This window comes from Triplophysa rosa, linkage group LG6, assembly GCF_024868665.1.
Source record: "Triplophysa rosa linkage group LG6, Trosa_1v2, whole genome shotgun sequence".
NCBI lineage: Eukaryota > Metazoa > Chordata > Actinopteri > Cypriniformes > Nemacheilidae > Triplophysa > Triplophysa rosa.
Window position 1 is genome coordinate 1,468,943 of NC_079895.1, and position 17,014 is coordinate 1,485,956.

Genomic DNA, 17,014 nt, shown 5'->3' on the forward strand with positions numbered 1-17,014 from the left:
TCTATGTTTATTCTTAATTTACTGTTATTTTGAATTGTGATATCATTATGATTTTAAATCATTCACTTGTAATGCTAGACTGCTGGCTCTTTAAGGATTCACGTGACGTGTTGAGCTCGGCGCGGTTGCCAGGGTAACACTGCAACAAAAGTGTAAATGGTTGCCGGGCAACGCAGGGACGAGAGCTCGCAAATGTTCCCAGCGTTAACCAAGTTTGTCTTGAAGGAAAGAAGGAATAATACCAATATTTATGAATAAATAATATTATCATTAATATTATTAAAAGGCAGTTAAAATGTCAGCAGCCTCGATAACAGCTGGTGTTGTTCAGTACGGGCGGAGAAAAGGATCGGGTAAACAAGGTAAAATTGACTATACTTAAATCGTTTCTAACTGTCCAGAGCACAAAAACATGTTATATTTACCTGTGATATATGTTGTTAAATACGATTTAATATAGGTATAGAAGCAAATCGACCTCCAGACCTTCGTCAAGTGGCCGTTTTATCCAAATCGGATTGGTTGCGGATTCAGGACAGTGTGAACGGAGTAAATCAACACAATCAGAGTTTAATTGAAGCACGAGAACAGAGGGAGGCGCTGCACGTGCGCTCTAAAGAAGTGGTCAAACACTGGTCTAACACCATCGCTGTAAGTATAAACATACAGTATGTTTGAACTCTTTCGTTTTATTTACTTCTTGGGAGTAAGTTAAAGGTGACAACTTTTTCAGATGGTGTTGATTTCACATTCATTTTCCCCACATGTGTGTCATTCAGAGAGCTCTAAACCAAACCAGCTTTGAGATTCATAACATAATTTTTATTTTAGTGTGCTTTATTGGAATGACAAAAAATGCACACGTGTCTTTCCAAAGCATTTGCAGCTGCATAGAAAACCGAATAAAGTAAAATATAATAATGATGTATGTAAATACACTGAAAAAATAACTTGTAGAATTTACTTAATAAAATCCTCGTAACAATTTGCACGAAAATTTTCAAGTAAAAGTTGCTGCTATAATTCTTCTAATAAATTTACTAATCAGAATAAAGTAAATTCTACTTATTAAATACATTTAGTTTTTGTTAAAATATCAAGTAACTGTTACTTAAAGTAAACAAAAAAAATACACTGAACAAAATCATTTGCCTAACTCACGGAACACTTACTTCCATATTGATGTTTTTACAATAGATGGTCAAGTAAGAAGAGACTGGTTACAGTTACTGCTCAATAAGGATAACCACTCACTTCATGCCTACTGTCGTGCCTCCCTCAGCCTAGGCACAATCACCCCTCTTCTGAACAACGGTAAACTTAAAAAACCCTAAACTTAAAAATAATACCAAAACTCTACTAAATCTCAAAGATAAATCAACACAAAACACGAACAAGTCTTTCTTTTTACTGAAAAACACTTAAAATGGCAGTTAATCTTGAAAATTAATCTCCTAATGCAGTCAGATACAAAGCATGCTGGGAACTACAGCCAAGGTAGTTATATCTAAAAATTATTGCTGTAGTCTCAACACAAAATAAATAAGTAAACTTAATTTGACCAATTTAAATGGGTTTAACATAATAAAATTGAGTTGGATTTACTTAATAATTTGTTCAATTAAAATTACTCAAACAAAATAATTAATATCCAAACAACCAAAATTAGTAGATTTTATTTCCAAGGTTTTTACGTTATTTTTACTCGTTTTTGTTAAAAACAGGAACGTAATTATATTAAGTATATTTCAATCATTTCTTTTCATAAAATCTACTAAGGCACGTAGTCATTTTTTAAAAATTTAATTCAAAGAGAAAACAACCCTGATGCGTTTTTCCCTATAGGGACAACGGCAGAAGAAGCTAGAGGCGAAAAAGATTCGAGAGGCGATTGAAGAAGAGGAGAGGATGCTGATTGATATTGAAGAAGCAAACTATCAGGCTCAGATACGAAAGGAGGCCATCGAGAAGGCAAAAACCCAGCAGTACTACCAGACCGACAGAGTGAAAGAATTCCATGTTTGTGTCTCACACTTTCTTACAGATCATTCTGGAGTGTTTTGTCCGAGATGAGCGTGTTGTAATAAAGTCTCTCGTCTGGTGTCTTTAGCGTGCTCTACTGCTGGCGGAGGTTCTGAAGGAAAGAGAGACTCAGATTGAGCTCAAGCACAGACAACAGAAAGCCAGTAAAGACCTAGATAAAGATATCTTAGCGGTGATGGCGAACAGAGATGAACAGACTCTACAGGAGGAACAACAGAAATCTCTGCAGAGAAAACAAGAACAACTGGCTGTCGCTGAGAGTTTAAAACAACAGTAAGAAAACACTAAAGCATCTCTTGGTGGACTGCTGCATCACACATTTTACACGCAGCGATATTCAAAATGTCCCTTTAAAGATGCCAGACACTTTCTGTTTATTTAGGATTAAGAATCATGAAGTGAAGCAGGAACAGGAGAAGCAGGAGGTGAGAAAGGAGGCTTGGGAAATCGAGCGACTCCGAAAGCTTCGTCTTTTGGAACGGGCCACGGCTGAGCAAAAGAAAGAGGATGAGAAGAGAAACATGATGAAGGCTCATCGCGTAAGACTCTCACATACAACATCAACTGTTTATTCAGATGAGTTTGAATGTTGAAATGAATGTTTCTGTCCTCCGTTAGGAGCATCTGGCCAACAGAGAAGCCATACGAGCCGCCGAGACCCAGAGACAAGAGGACGAGGAGGAGAAACAGGAACAACTCGCCAGCCATAAAAAAACTCTGATGAAACTGAGGAAAGAAAAACAGGAGGAGATGTATAGGTACTGCTAATGTCCCTTTGACTATTAACTTATCAGGGTAAATATCTTTGTAAATACACTAAAAATAGGGCACAAAATACAGTATTAATATGAAGGAATTTTCCGTAGTCATCCGTAAAATAAAGGGAAATGTACTGGTAGTTTTCTGCCAGTACTTTATCCGTTTTTTTGCGGGATGTTTTAACAGTGTACAGTGTTACAGGTAAAGCTTTTTAGTTTTATTGTAGTCGTATTAACATTTTGAATATAATGTTTTGGTTTATGTTCATTTTGGTTAAATTTATAGCGTTTTTGTTGTGTGATTTTGTCATTTTTTATGTACAGTATTTTATATCGCAATATATAGGTTTCATTCATTTTTACTTCAGTTTTACTTTTACTTTTTTATAAGGCCCATATTCTATTTGATTTCAATTAACACCAGTGTTTTAGTTGTTTAAGTTGCAACCTTGATTATATGGAAAATGTTTATTTGTAAGTTTGTATAATTATAATCATTTAAATCTGTTAATTCAGAAGACTAACACTTGACATAGAAATAGATGTCTGCCATGCTATCTCTATAAAATGATTTCTACAAAACAAAATCTCAACAATTGACCACAAAGGTCTGTGGTCAGAAGTGTGGGAACCCTGAATGAATGGAAGAATTTGTTCTTGCTTGCTTTCTCAGCAGACATCTTCCGTGTTTCTGTTTGTTTCAGAGAGCTTCAGAGACACAGAGAAACCATTATTGAGAAATTAGCTGCACTGAAGCAAGAACAAACCAACAATGAAGATGAGAGAATCGCCAAGGCGGTCGCTGAGCGTGAGGCCAGACAGATCCGAGAACAGCAAAGGAAAGAGGCCAAACACACAGCCATGTTGAACTCCATCACTGCACACAGAGAGATCACAGTAAATCTGTTTATCCAAATTAAATAAAACTTCACACGTCTGATTTCATCCGCTTATCCACTGCATTCGAAACAAAACTAGAGTTTATTTGAAGGAGAAGCAAAAAATGTTAAATGTCTTAAAAAAAGATTTTGTTATATCTTGTTTATACATTACTTTAAATTCTAATAGAGATACTGTATATATTCTGAACTGTAATTTTAGAAGCAGGAACAAGAGATAAAAGCAGAGGAGGAGAGACAGAAAGAGCTGGAGATGCTCAACGCGAAGAGGGAAGCGGATCGAATCTTCATGGAAAAGCAAGAATTTAAAGCTCAAAAGGGTCGAGAAGAAGGAAAAGCATTACAGGACACGTACATACGTGACATGGTGGGTGTGACTCTTTATATTTTCATCTGATCTTTTTTTCTACTTTAAGCATTCTAATGATGATTTTGGTTATGCGAAGGCCGAAAAACGTGCAAGAAATCATCGCACGAGAAAGGAAGAGCAGAACTTTGCCGTGAAGAACAAAGCTCTCGTCATTGAGGAGGAACTTCAGTTTCAGAGATATGCCAAACATGTGATCGAAACAGCAGAGAAGGCCGGAAGAAACACCTTCCCCCTGTCAAAGGCTTCCAAAGAGGGCATTGGTGGGGGTCTGGGGCCCGTATTCGGTGGGCTTAGACCGAGTTATCTAGTCCATGATGAGTCAGATGTTCAGATGCCCAAATATGTGAGCAACACCACTCAAAACATAAAAGAGTTGAATGAGACCACTAACATTCATCAGGCCAAGAAAAGGTTAGGATTTACCTGGTAATACAACATCCAGTTACATGTCATTGCAATAATACATGTTTCATGTCAAATAAATGGTATTGGTTGCATTATTATCAGAGTATTGGTTGTTTTTTGAATCGCAGAATTGCATGTCAGATTTATTTTTACGAAGGAGCACCAGTCTGAATGTTCATGAATGTTGTGGACAGTTACTTCAGAGAAATCTACCGGAAAATGTTCTTCCAAGAAATGTGATTAAATTGAAAAAAATATTTTTTATTAAAAATCATTTTTTGATTTGGGGGTGACTGCTGTTAATTTACTCGCTACATCTTGGATCAGAAAAATAAAAAACAATAACAAAATGTAATCTTAGAGCATTTGTACTTGTGTTGTGTTTTATTGAGAAGAAACTTGATTAAATAAAGAACATTTTTGATTAGTAAAATGTTGCATATTTTCATTACATAAAAAAAAAAATATATATATATATGTTCAGAAACACTTTTGCCCTCATTTAATTTTGTTTATCTATAGTTATATTCAAAGTGATAAAAATTCAATTTGTACATTTTTCTTTGTCCATCAAGTCAAGTCAACTTTATTTATATAGCGCTTTTTACAATTTTCATTGTTACAAAGCAGCTGTACATAAAACATATTGACTATAAGCAAAACATTTAAAGCACACATTTAAGATAAGGGAGAGAGAAACACCGTTCAAATATTAAACAGACTATAAATTCCTATATGTAATATTAATTAAGTAAAACTTTAAAATAAATAAATAAATATCAAGCACCTACAGTACGCGACACGTTCTCAGCTTTTATTTTGACATCCACCGTTTCACCGTGACTTTTGGCTGTTCGCGTCAGAAGTGAAGTGAAGCCAGAAACAAGCAGCCTTGATGTTTAACAAACTTTTGCTGTTATTTCTTATTCACATGTTTCTGTTAAACGACATACATGACTTAAAACATTGTGCCCACATGTATGTGTAAAACAAACGCAAGCCGCAGCGGCTGCTCCTTTCCGCTGAGAAGCGGGAGTCTCCTCTGCGCATGCGCATGTGTAACACATGGGTCTGTGCGGCACAGGTCACTCGTGCTTTGATAACAGTCTCTCAGGATTCTGTTTACAAGCGGTGCTGGATGGCAACTTGTTAAAGGTACGCTAACTTATATCTCTTATATCTCTTCTGGTTTATTCTCACAGCGCATGAAGTTAGACGATCCAGCCCGTGACCTTTGCGCGTGTCAGGTCGAGTTGATCTGACTCTGAGATGCTTTTCTTAGGAAATGAAGAATGAATTACTCTTTATACAATAGAAATGACTTAAAACAGGAAAATAATCAAACATTACGCACATTTAAAAGCACAACAGAGTTGTGGTTGGGTTGGATCAGTAGGTTGGTAAAATGCAAATGCACATCACTGTCCAACAGTTCGAGACCACTTGTGAAAGTGTTGTCTGTAAGTGAATTAAACGGCAAATTCTTCATGTTGCAATTTCCTTCATAGGTGCATCTGTCCTGCTACGTCCAGCAACGTTTCAGTCACCTTAAGCTGATTTATTAGGACGCTGGATATCTAGTGGATATGTGGAGAACATCCTGACTGTGGCCGTCCTCTGTCATGTTCAGGCTCCGGTCCTTTGGGGTCCATTCCCGCAGGCTGTTTCACAGCGGGGCTGTGACCCGGGACCAGGTCCTGGACCAGCTGCAAGTGTGTTCCACCGAGGACCAGGTGTTTGATGTGGTCGGCCGGAACAAAGCCAAACTCTCGGCCAGTCACGTGGGCTGTGCTGTTGGACTTCTGTGGCAGTTTCAGAGAGAGAGACCACAGATGCTCCGAACGGTCGAGCTCGTGCGGAACCACCCGCAGTTCCTGACGCTTCGAGTTCTGGCTGAAAACAAGATCGGTCTCATGGATGATGTCTCGGTGGTGGACATGCTGTACGATGTGCTCAGGTATGGTGTGAGAAACTTTTTTACTGCACAAAAGAAGAGATTTTGAAGAAACAATACCGAACGCCATTGACTTCCATTGTATAAACACAAAACCACAGAGACATTTCTCAAAATATCTTCTTTTGTGTTCCACAGATGAAAAGAGTCACATACAGGTTTACAACCAAATGGACAGAACTTTTATTTTTGGGTGAACTATCCCTTCAAGAAATTGTATAGCGCTTACAGATATTGATCACCCTCATGCGACTCTAGTGGTCGTCATTACTTTAAAAGAAAAAGTTTAATGTTCGTTTCTTGTAATGTGCCAAAAATACATTTTATTTACATTGTGCGCTACTTTGTCGAATAGATTGCATTGTTTAATTCCAGTTGTGTCTTCTGGTTTAAAGGCTGAATGTGGAACAACACGACTCTCTCGTTCAGCAGTTGGTGACCGAGGCTTGGAACAGACTCGACAGGTACTGCTATAAAACTTCCTCTGGGGTTTGCTCAGTTGTTGCTCATTCACCGCTCGGAAGGTTTAATGGAGGTCTTTATTGTGCTGTAGTGTCAATTTAAGCATCAGCTTAGTCTCCGGCGTTTCTTCTAAAAAAGGAGAAATGAAAAGAGAATCAAATGAGAGTGTTTATTAAAACGCATGAAGAGTCTGGAGGTGTAAATGAATGTAGATTGTAGAGGTCAAATCATGTGGATTTGGGTAAATGTGATGAGAAATGTTTGAGTTCACATTGAGATCTTCAAAAATATTGACTTTTGATTGCAAATCTGAGCCCGGTTTGACACATCGTTGACATCTCTTCTCAAACTCCAATGACAGAGACAACAGTGACAGTTCTGATTCTTTTCTCATGAGAAATATCTGAGACGCGGATGAGACTTAAGCAAACGTTTCCATTCGCTGTCCATGTGATGTAAAAGAGATACTAAAGAGATCTCGCGTGTGATTTTTCTTATGGTCTGCCTCACAGGTTCCAGATGCCCACACTTTCAAAATTTGCCGTCTGTCTGAGTGATCAGTTTCTCCAGCACAGTCCGCTGATGGGACAGATCACGGACATTGTGAGTCAGAGGCTGAACTCCATTCAAGACGCCAGGTGTGTGTTCTGTAACCCTCCAGTCAAATTGAATTGAATCGAATGGAAAAAACAAACAAACCACATGTTCAGAACCAAACACGCATGCATAAACAACGTCCCATCTTCCTATTCAGAGTTATACGCAAAACATGTGAATTTGTTTCATCGTCTTTGTCTTCACAGAGTGCTCACCACATTAATGGTCAGCGTATCTTCTCTAGTGTCACCACCGTTACGGGACGCTCTGATCGTAAAAGCCGACGCCCTTCTGGACCGCATGGACCCGCTTCATTTCAACAACCCCAGAAGGGTGGTGCAGTTCCTCCGTAACATCAGACACATCCACCGGCCGCTGCTGGAGAAATGTAACCAGATTCTGCTGCAGAACATCCCTCATCTGGACGCAGACCACATCAGCATCGTTCTGGGTCTCTATCAGTCCATGCAGTTTAATAACTGTGACTTCCGGCTGGCCGCTAAACGGAGACTGATGGAGCTGATGGACACCGGCGCCGACCCGGCCACCTTCACCAAACTCTTCGCTTCTTTAGGACCCATGGCGGGACAGGGAATCCGAGAGGGGTGAGGAAGGGAAAAGGTCTTTTATCTTGTGCAGTTCGTCATTGCAGTTTTTGTGACGTTGGGTTGGCGTTGCAGGTTAGAGAGCACTGCGTTGCTATTGGCTGATGAGCTGAGCGCCCATCAGGCTCTTGGCGTGTTGGAGACGATGGAAGAGATGCAATGCAGGAACCTTCAACTGATCAACAAGTCAGAGAAGTCATCCGCGATCACAGAAACGCATGATGCTAAAGAAACATTTTAACATCAGTTTTTCAGTGATCCAATGGATAGTTGTTTCGTTTTTCAATTATACCTTAATGGATGAAACCCAAAACATATCGGTGGTATCGGTGCATAAACAGCTTCGCATTATAAAACACAAAATCTTGTCTATTTTTGTAACCAGGTTGGCAGGAATAATCTTCAAGAATCTGGAGACATATCGAGCTGTTGAGATCGCTCGCATCACGCAGACTCTCATTCTTCTACACTGCCAAAATCCTGAGATCTTCTCCAGATTGAGAATCAAACTTCTGCAGTGAGTGTTGAGAAATTCAGTTTTGAAATAGCCCCAAAAGAAATAAAAAATCATTTCTTTGATCCGAGCATGCTCCTGTCACCCCCAGTTATCTGCAGGACAGCGTGTACCCTTATGAGGTGACCATGCTAACTAGGGTTCTGTCCATGCTCCCTTCTCCCCGTCTCGATGAGGGCGTCCTGTCCCGCGTCAGTGCCGTGATTCCTCAGTGCAACCTCAACGACCTCAACACCTTCGCCATGGTCGTGGCCAAGTGGATCCGCAACGACCCGTCGTACCGTCACAACACCCGCAGCAGATACGTGCGGCTCCTTCAGAGTCTGAACCGCTGCGGACACGAGCGTCTTCATCAGTTCCACCGGCTGGACGTGCTGCTGGAGGAGGCCAAGTATTTATCGGGCGAATGGTTTGAGGAGATGCTGCTGGAGGAGTCGATGGTCACCACGAGGAGACTCATAGATCAGATATCCTGGACCAATGTGCCCGAGCTGGCCGTTTATCTCACCCGGACCAACTACCGCTGTGACACCATGCTGGACCGCATCGCTGCTGTGACCGTCGCAAATATAGACAAGGTCAGATGAGTCGAATTTGATTTTATTCCCATTTTTTGTATGTAGTATATACTATAATTTCAATACAAACTGTAAGGATATCACATTCACATTGTTTAGTTATTGCATATCACAATTTTCTACAAATCATGCAGCTTTAAATCACTTTTTTTTCTGTAGAGAAGTTGAGTTTAGAGATAATGTATAAATCTTTCAAAGCAGCCCGTCTGAGGTGTCAGTGATTTTAATTGTGCTTCAATTCAACACTTTTTTTGTAGCTTTCGATCAAAAACCTTGTTCACGTTTGTCTGTGGGTTTTGCAAATATTTATGCAATATTTCATAATTACTTTATAATATTTATTAATGATAAATAAGCAAATATTTAACAAAATAGTTAATAAATGGCTAGTATTAAAAACTTGAATGATTTAGTTTAATTATTAAAAAAACTATCTATTAAATAGAATAACTCAAAAGTCTCTGTGTGTTTTTTCTCTGAAGAAAGTGAATTGCTTAGAAAATGAATGTGTGTGTTATTTTCTGAACAGATTCATTATTCAGCGACGTATGCCACCCTGTTGCCTTTCGCTGTTCTGAACTATGACCCACCAACAGCAGAAGAGTTTTTCCATGTCTGTGTTCAACATTTCACTCCGTATATTAGTAAGATTTTTTCCCACGTTTTTTTAATCATGAACATTTCGTTTATACATGTATTGAACTCGTCTTTGATTCTCACAGGTTCATTTGATCCACATCTGCTGGTTCTTCTGGCTTATGCTTTGGCCATGGCCGATTACTTCCCAGAGGATGTGATCCGCGAGATCTTCACTGTGGACTTTCTTGCCAAGTTGGATGCCCAGCTGGAGAGTGCGTTTACATTTTATAGTTTATGTGGTTTTTATTGTCTGTGTTGTTTACTGGGCTTGATTATCAGATCTGTCAGACAAAAAATCGAACATCTGAAAACAGAAATCTACACCTTGTTGAAGTCTGCCATCAGACCAGCATGCGTTTGTTGTTTTGGGTACCGTCAGCTCTGCCGGATGCTCTGAACATGCGTGTGCGTCTCCGTCTGATGGAGCTGAATCGAGCCGTGTGTCTGGAGTGTCCCGAGTTTCAGGTGCCTTGGTTTCACGAGCGCTACTGTGCACAACTGCAGAAGAGAGGTGAGCGGCTCACACGTCTTTCTACGCAGCGCTTTTTAAATACTCTGATTGAAAAGCACTTCAGTGGAACGGGTTCTATCTGTACCAGGAGTGTGTTGGTGGGCTTAAACTGCTCGTGTAGAGGTGTTTGATCTGTAAATAATGAATCGCTTTTAAAGCACAACATGTTTGTCTTGTGGTGTGTAGTCAACAGCTCTGTGAGTGCAGCTCAGCAGCAGATTCATAAGATGCTCGGTGAGGTGCTGGGCTCCATCGGCTGTGCCCGGGTGGGAGTCTTGACGCCGTATTTTTATTCTGTTGGTACGTTTTAAACCATCGTAAATTACAATTGGTCGTTTGGATGAGCGATTTTTCAACTGGTTTTTTTCCCAATCAGATTTTGAATTCGTCCTGGACCGTCACCTTCAGCCGATTCCGTACAGCGAGCCGTCTCCGCTGCACATCAGTGAGAACGGAAAAGTGAGATGGGAATCTAAATCTGCAGACAGAGAGAGAGCGGAGCTGCCGCCCGGTGCTCGCCGGTACGCATCGCAAACATTCTCCAGATCAAATCACATGCATGCGTTTTCTGTTTCTTTAAGCGTTAATAATCAAACATTGAATTTAGTCTCATTTTCTCCTCTTCCGTCTAGAGTTGCCTTGGATTTCCTCGACTCCAAATCCTTCTGCAGAACTTCTCGACAAATGAAAGGCGAGGCCATGATGAGAAAGAGACATCTGGAGATTTTAGGATATCATGTGTTGCAGGTCAGTAGAAAGAAAAAAGCTCTGCTACAAGACCTTGCTTGTGTGTTTTAAAGGGGTCATATGGCGCGAATACGTGTTTTTCTGTCTTTGGTGTGTTATAAGTTGGTCATGCATGTATTAGACACGTAAAATTGCAGAAATGAAAGTGTGGGAACAAAAGAGTCATTCTATGTAAAAGCGAATGCTCACCCAGACCTGCCTGAAACGCCTCGTGTAGCCACACCCCCACAAATCTACGTCAGTTGGTGGTCTGATTTGACTGAGACCGCCCAAATGTATACGCAAGTAAGGTGGGCGTACCTGTCAGTACAATTGAAGAGGAACCTGATGTTCCCAATATGGTCAGAGGCGTTACATTTCCCTCACACGCTTGCAGTATTCCACCAATCACTACACACTGGTGAACTGGCCAATCACAGCACACCTCGCTTTTCAGAGCCATGAGCTTTGTTAAAAACCTGTGCGTTTCAGAGAGGCGGAGCAAAGAGGAGATACAAACATGCACGGTGTGTGGAAAATACAGCCTTTTGAACCTTAAATCTTAAATGTATACACATTGCATTATATCTAAAACAAACCAAAATATTTGTTGTAGCCGTGTCATGTGACCCCTTTAAGACATCAGCTGGCAAACTGTTAAAGTGTTACAGATGATACATTCGAGATGCTAAGATTTTATAGGCATTAAAGCTATTTCTTCATGGATATTGATTTAATGAGTAAATGGGTTTGGTTTTCTCACCCAGATTCCTCACTTTGAATGGAATTCAATGGAGCTCTCCACACCAGACGCATGGAGAGATTATTTGAGGAAGAAAATCTTCAGTGAATTACCATGAGACCTTATATAAGACACGAGTCTTCAGACTGAAACACGCTGTGTGTGTTTCACATGACTGTGTCCGTATGAGGTGCGGGGAAATATCAGGTGATCTTTCAGCCAAGCTGTGAACAAAAGACACGTCTGGCTGATGGAGGAAGATGACCACTGCATTCATATAGCGTTTTATACAATTGCTCATCAATTCAGAAAAAGTTTGTTATACATTATGAAATTATTATATTGTTACTATTTTCATTCACAGTGATGACATCATATCTGTGTTTGGATTAAAATATGTATTTATTTTATGGGGTTTTTTTAAATAAAAGAGATGTGTATGAATTCAAATAAAAAACAAGTAAAAAGATTTGACGTCCTCACTTGTAGAAATGTTTCCAAGTTCTTTACTTAAACGATTATAAAGACAAATACTTTTTGAAAAATGATCAGATCTGTTTTGATTTCACGTCGAGTCAGTTTATGCTCCTATCAAACACAACATTCAGACACATTGAGAACAGAGGTTTGACTCTTAAAGTTTGGGCATCTTCGCTGCATTGAGTCTCATAGAAACACATGAAGCGCCAGCAGCATATCGCATCTCTCTTAACATCCCAACCCACTGTTTCTTGTCTTCTTCATACCTGTCAAAACAATGTTTTAATGAAAATTGAAACCAATAAAAATGAAGTCAAATTAATTTAATGATATTTATATCGTTTGCTGGAAAACCAAAGAATGGCGATAGAAACAAAATGTAATGTTAAAGGAGAAACTTACTGCCAGATGTCTGTGATTTCTGAAGGAACACATTCTTTATTCTCGTTCTCTTTGATGGTGAATCCGCCCAGAGCATACAGCACACCGCCGGCGCTCAACACATTCACAGAACTTCTCTCCTGAGCGAACTCGGCGAACGTCTCCCATCTGTAAGATCATTTCAGGATTAAAATCATTTCTTTTATTAGGTATTAGAAGTGCCATGGGATCTTTAATGATCACAGGGGGTCAGGACCTCAGTTTAACGTCTGATTTTTACAGTATAGTGTCCCCATCACTATCCTGGGGCATGAGGACCCATAAAGCCCACAGGGTGAGCACCCCCTGCTGGACTCACTAACACCTCTTCCAGCAGCAGCCTAGCTTTCCCAGGAGGTCTCCCATCCAGGTACTGACCAGACTCCGCCCTGCTTAGCTTCAGTGGGCAACCACATTCATGTCATCACAAACCTGTATGAGTTTCTTTCTTCTACGAACACTGACTTCCATTGTGTGAACACAAAACCACTGAGACGTTTCTCAAAATATCTTCTTTTGTATTCCACTGATGACATATATGGGTTTAAAACCACGTGACAGAAATAAGTAAACATGATGGCTTTTGATTTGACTACTTTGATAATGCAGCTTTTGGAATATGGCAAATATTTACAAAATATTGATGCTAATGATTGCAGTTTTATGCAGAAAAATGACTAAACAACTAGACATACTTGTTTGTTTCAAAGTCATAGGCTTCACAAGAAGATAAAAGGCCGTCTTCATTTACTCCTCCAACAACAACAATCTTTCCTTTGTGGACCACAGCACCAAACATTGATCTCGGTGTCTTCATGGCCGCCAGCTCTTTCCATTCAGACTTCTTGTGGTTGTATGCAAACATCTTGCTGATGGTTTTACTGTCGCACAGATAAAAACAAACAATGCCAAAACAATCTTTACATGACATAGAATGTCTGAGAGAAAGACTGAAAATGGTACTTTTCGTCAGTCTTTCCTCCTATACAGTAAACGAGTCCGTTCTGTGAGATCGCACAGTGACCGTGAATCTTCAAGGGAAGTTTTTTGGTCTCCAGCCATTTCATCTTTCTGCCGGGAACAGACCAATATTGAAACAAATCTTGATTAATCGGGTTATTTTAAGGAGCTGGTGGGATATATAAAAGAAAGTGAGAAACGTACTCTGTATCGTAACACAGGACTGAGTCGAGAGATTCGTTGCTCTGCAGATCTTTACCAGCGACTGCAAACAAGAGATGATCAAACTCTCCCATAGCGAACAGACATCTGGGTGACGGCATCGCAGGAAGAGCGATCCAGTTTGGAGAATGTTTGTCCAACTGCAAAACATATACAGATATGAGACCAACAGATGTCCTGCCCTGAAGATAATGTTATTGGTTCAGGAGATTTGATGGAGTTCTTAGTCGTGTTTTATTTTGGGTATCAACTTAGTCTCGGATGCGTTTCCTAGAACTGTTCAGGAGAAATAAAAACAGATATACGTAAATGAGAAGGAGGTGTAAAATGAATGTAGATTGAAGAGGTCAGAGACGTTTGTAAGATTTCTGACTCGGAAGACAACAGATGAGACCTATGAAGTAAATGAAGATCTATATAAGAAAACACACTCTTTATTTCAGTTTTCATTTCTGTGTCATTTATTTCTCTCAATGAGATGGAATGGAGAGCAAATAGAAACTTTTGCTTAAAGTGATAATTCACCCCAAAATCAAAATTGTGTCATCTTTACTTACCCTCCTGTCATTTCAAACCTGTTTGAGTTCCTTTCTCCCGCAAAACACAAAAGAAGATATTTTGAAGAAAGTTGGTAACCGAATAGCACCCCATTCACTTCTATAGTACGGACAAAAAACCAATGCAAGTGAATGGGGTCCAGTTATCAACATTCTTCAAAATATCTTCTTTTGTGTTTTGTGGAAGAAAGCAAGTCAAACAGGTTTGAAATGACAGGAGGGTGAGTAAACGATGACAGAATTTTGATTTTTGGGTGAACTATGACTTTAAGCAAAAGTTTCTGTCTGCTCTCCATTCGATCTCATTGATGTCTATGAGAAATAAACGACACAGAAATGAAAACTGAAATAAAGAGTTTTTTCTTATATAGATCTTCATTTACTCACACTCTTGTTTTATTTTAATTTAACTCATATGAATTAAAAAAGCACTTATGCTATTTAAATGATATGGTTAATTGTTACATTGTAAAACGTTGCTGTAATTTTGCAGCAGGTTTGCAGTAACTTACTGTAGATTTGATTACTACTAAATATTTTGAGTTAAACTTTACTTTAATCAAAATTAAAACACTTTTGACTTTTGAGATTCAAAATGAGCAAGAAGAGACTGGTCTCATACTGGCATCACACTGCAAAAAAAAATGTTTTGTTTTGTTTTCTGGTAAAAATGTTAAAAACTTCTTAAATTACGCTACATTTACATAACAAAAAAGTGACCTATGATATTTAGTCTTGTTTTATGAAAGAAAATATAAGAACTAGGTAAAAGTTCATGTTTAAAACAAAACATTATGTTAGTTACAGTAAGTTACTGGCAAACCTGCAGCAAAATTACAGCAAGGTTTTACAGTGTAAATAAATAAATCTAAAGTTATCAATTAGTTTTGGGTAATCAAATGAATACCTGATAAAAGTAGCACTGCAACGGCGACTCCTTGTTTTCTTCGTCCACGAACAATCCTCCAGCGACGTACAGCACGTTCTTCTTTGACGTGATGCTGACGTGATTTCGAGGTATCTGCTCCGCTATCGCCGCTAGGAAACATTCATTTTCATCAGCATCATAGGCCACAGCTGCCGTGTCATTTATCATCAGGATGAGATCTCTGGAGTACATCCCCAATCTTCTGTTGTCATTCAGATACCCGGGCAACACGTCCTCTCCGTCTTCTCCTTTCTCTTTAGCTTGCGGAAGTTTTCCGGCGAACGCGTCCTCAATGACCTTCAGCTTCTTCACCAGCTCAGGGTCGGCCTTTATGATGTCATCCTTTTTTACTTTCTCCTTGAAATATTTCTCCGGCAGCAGGCGGAATCGGATGTGGTCGAAGGCATCGGCCAAAGCTTTCGACCGGTTCTCCTTGTTCTTCCGCACCCATTTCATCAGTAGCTCAAACACCGGTTCTTCTTTCTCCACGTTGAGAGCGTCACACCCGATGACGGCGAAGAGTTCAGGGGCGTTGAAGTCGAGAAACTCCTCCTCGTTGGCTAAAGTCTCGAAGCGTTCCCCTATGAAGTCCCTGGCGGAGATGGCGAGTCTCGGGCAGTTGAGAACCAGTCCCATTCTGAAGATGGCTAAGCAGTTCCCCATCGATAACTTGTTTTGTAGATAGTTCACACAGACGGTGAACACGGATGGTATCTGAAATCTGTTGGCGACTGCGAAGACGTCTTGCACGTTCTCGTCCGTGATCTCGATCTCGGCGGAATACAGATAATTCACCACCATATCCATGACCGTCGGGTCCACGTCCTCTAACACCACTTCTTTGCTGGAGTCCTTTTTCTCGGATCCGTCTTCTGAGAAGTAAAGCTCTCTGAAATAAGGGCTACAAGCGGCCATGATGAGCCTGTGACATGGAAGACTCCTATCGCCGACCTTCAGAACACAGTCAACAAATTTATTCTCCTTCAGAAGATCCTTCAGACCGTCCTGGAGAAGAGTGCTCTGAAAGAGCTTCAGGTCCTCTTTCAAAGCCGCGGGGTCCATCGCAGAGCTTCTCGGAGATGTGTTCTGTCCTCTCGTCTCTGTTGAAATAATACAGAGCCCAACACAAGACCTCTGCGATTTAAGCTCGTCCCTCTAAATTTAGACCCTCCGTAGTATCAGAAAGAATTCGGACTGACCACACGGGAGCAAGCAGAGCATCGGCCAGCTGTCACAGACTGAAAAAGACAACTGTGAATCTTGGACGCACTCAGGGGTCAGACATTTGTATTGTTGAAGGTAGAGGAATGTTTGGCGTCAGTGGAGGAACAGATGGAAGGGTCCGGTGTAAACGGGATTTGGGGGTGGGTGGGCATCATTACCTCTGCTTCACGCCATTTATACCTCTTCATCCTGTGACTCACTCGCGTCTCACTCATCCACGTCAGGTTTTCTATTTAAAGGGATTGTTCACAGCAGAACATCTACTCGCCTTCAAAACATGTTTTCCGTGGAACACAAAACGAGAGGTTTTAAAGAATCTTCACTGCTTTTCATTACAATGCTAGTTTATAGTAAAATAAAACACCAAATTATATAGTGTAAATATTTAGAATTCAGTTCACATAGTACAAGAAAAAAAAG

The 17,014-nt window shown here is 40.1% G+C and overlaps 3 protein-coding genes across 4 annotated transcripts; 2 read left to right on the top strand and 1 right to left on the bottom strand.

Annotated features, from left to right (window-relative positions):
- Positions 1-170: 170 nt before the first annotated feature.
- On the top strand, positions 171-4,839 carry cfap210 (cilia and flagella associated protein 210). Of its 2 annotated transcripts, none has more exons than XM_057336402.1 (9): positions 171-362; positions 461-651; positions 1,846-2,019; positions 2,111-2,316; positions 2,426-2,582; positions 2,662-2,801; positions 3,506-3,698; positions 3,903-4,067; positions 4,147-4,839. In XM_057336402.1, the coding sequence occupies exons 1-9, from the start codon at positions 296-298 to the stop codon at positions 4,498-4,500; spliced, it is 1,647 nt and encodes a 548-aa protein (XP_057192385.1). In that variant the 5' UTR covers positions 171-295; the 3' UTR covers positions 4,501-4,839. The 2 variants fall into 2 exon arrangements, with proteins under 2 accessions (XP_057192385.1, XP_057192386.1); XM_057336403.1 differs by lacking the exon at positions 171-362 and adding an exon at positions 1,198-1,314 and having other exon boundaries at positions 543-651.
- Positions 4,840-5,336: 497 nt separating this feature from the next.
- Positions 5,337-11,939, top strand: fastkd1 (FAST kinase domains 1). Its single transcript, XM_057335491.1, has 15 exons — positions 5,337-5,630; positions 5,984-6,432; positions 6,825-6,893; positions 7,404-7,529; positions 7,695-8,093; positions 8,169-8,279; positions 8,479-8,610; positions 8,699-9,185; positions 9,715-9,829; positions 9,908-10,036; positions 10,204-10,335; positions 10,522-10,635; positions 10,712-10,856; positions 10,968-11,082; positions 11,829-11,939. Exons 2-15 carry the CDS (start codon positions 6,098-6,100, stop codon positions 11,919-11,921), a joined length of 2,502 nt encoding a protein of 833 aa, XP_057191474.1. The 5' UTR covers positions 5,337-5,630; positions 5,984-6,097; the 3' UTR covers positions 11,922-11,939.
- Positions 11,940-11,984: 45 nt separating this feature from the next.
- klhl41a (kelch-like family member 41a) lies at positions 11,985-16,901 on the bottom strand. Its single transcript, XM_057335492.1, has 6 exons — positions 15,350-16,901; positions 13,868-14,025; positions 13,667-13,774; positions 13,399-13,584; positions 12,686-12,832; positions 11,985-12,549 (listed from the first exon to the last, which is right to left on the bottom strand). The coding sequence occupies exons 1-6, from the start codon at positions 16,430-16,432 to the stop codon at positions 12,438-12,440; spliced, it is 1,794 nt and encodes a 597-aa protein (XP_057191475.1). The 5' UTR covers positions 16,433-16,901; the 3' UTR covers positions 11,985-12,437.
- Between the last annotated feature and the right edge of the window lie 113 nt (positions 16,902-17,014).

Bases quoted from the DNA above. Each gene is read 5' to 3' on its own strand.
- klhl41a (XM_057335492.1), bottom strand. From the start codon at position 16,432: ATGGACCCCGCGGCTTTGAAAGAGGACCTGAAGCTCTTTCAGAGCACT. The intron at 13,775-13,867 runs GTACGTTTCTCA...TGTTCCCGGCAG, and splicing joins GTCCTGTGTTACGATACAGA to AAAGATGAAATGGCTGGAGA. The intron at 12,833-13,398 runs GTATGTCTAGTT...ATGATCTTACAG, and splicing joins TATGACTTTGAAACAAACAA to ATGGGAGACGTTCGCCGAGT.
- fastkd1 (XM_057335491.1), top strand. From the start codon at position 6,098: ATGTTCAGGCTCCGGTCCTTTGGGGTCCATTCCCGCAGGCTGTTTCAC. The intron at 10,037-10,203 runs GTGCGTTTACAT...GGGTACCGTCAG, and splicing joins GTTGGATGCCCAGCTGGAGA to CTCTGCCGGATGCTCTGAAC. The intron at 10,636-10,711 runs GTACGTTTTAAA...TTTCCCAATCAG, and splicing joins GCCGTATTTTTATTCTGTTG to ATTTTGAATTCGTCCTGGAC.
- cfap210 (XM_057336402.1), top strand. From the start codon at position 296: ATGTCAGCAGCCTCGATAACAGCTGGTGTTGTTCAGTACGGGCGGAGA. The intron at 2,802-3,505 runs GTACTGCTAATG...TGTTTGTTTCAG, and splicing joins AAACAGGAGGAGATGTATAG to AGAGCTTCAGAGACACAGAG. The intron at 4,068-4,146 runs GTGGGTGTGACT...GGTTATGCGAAG, and splicing joins ACACGTACATACGTGACATG to GCCGAAAAACGTGCAAGAAA.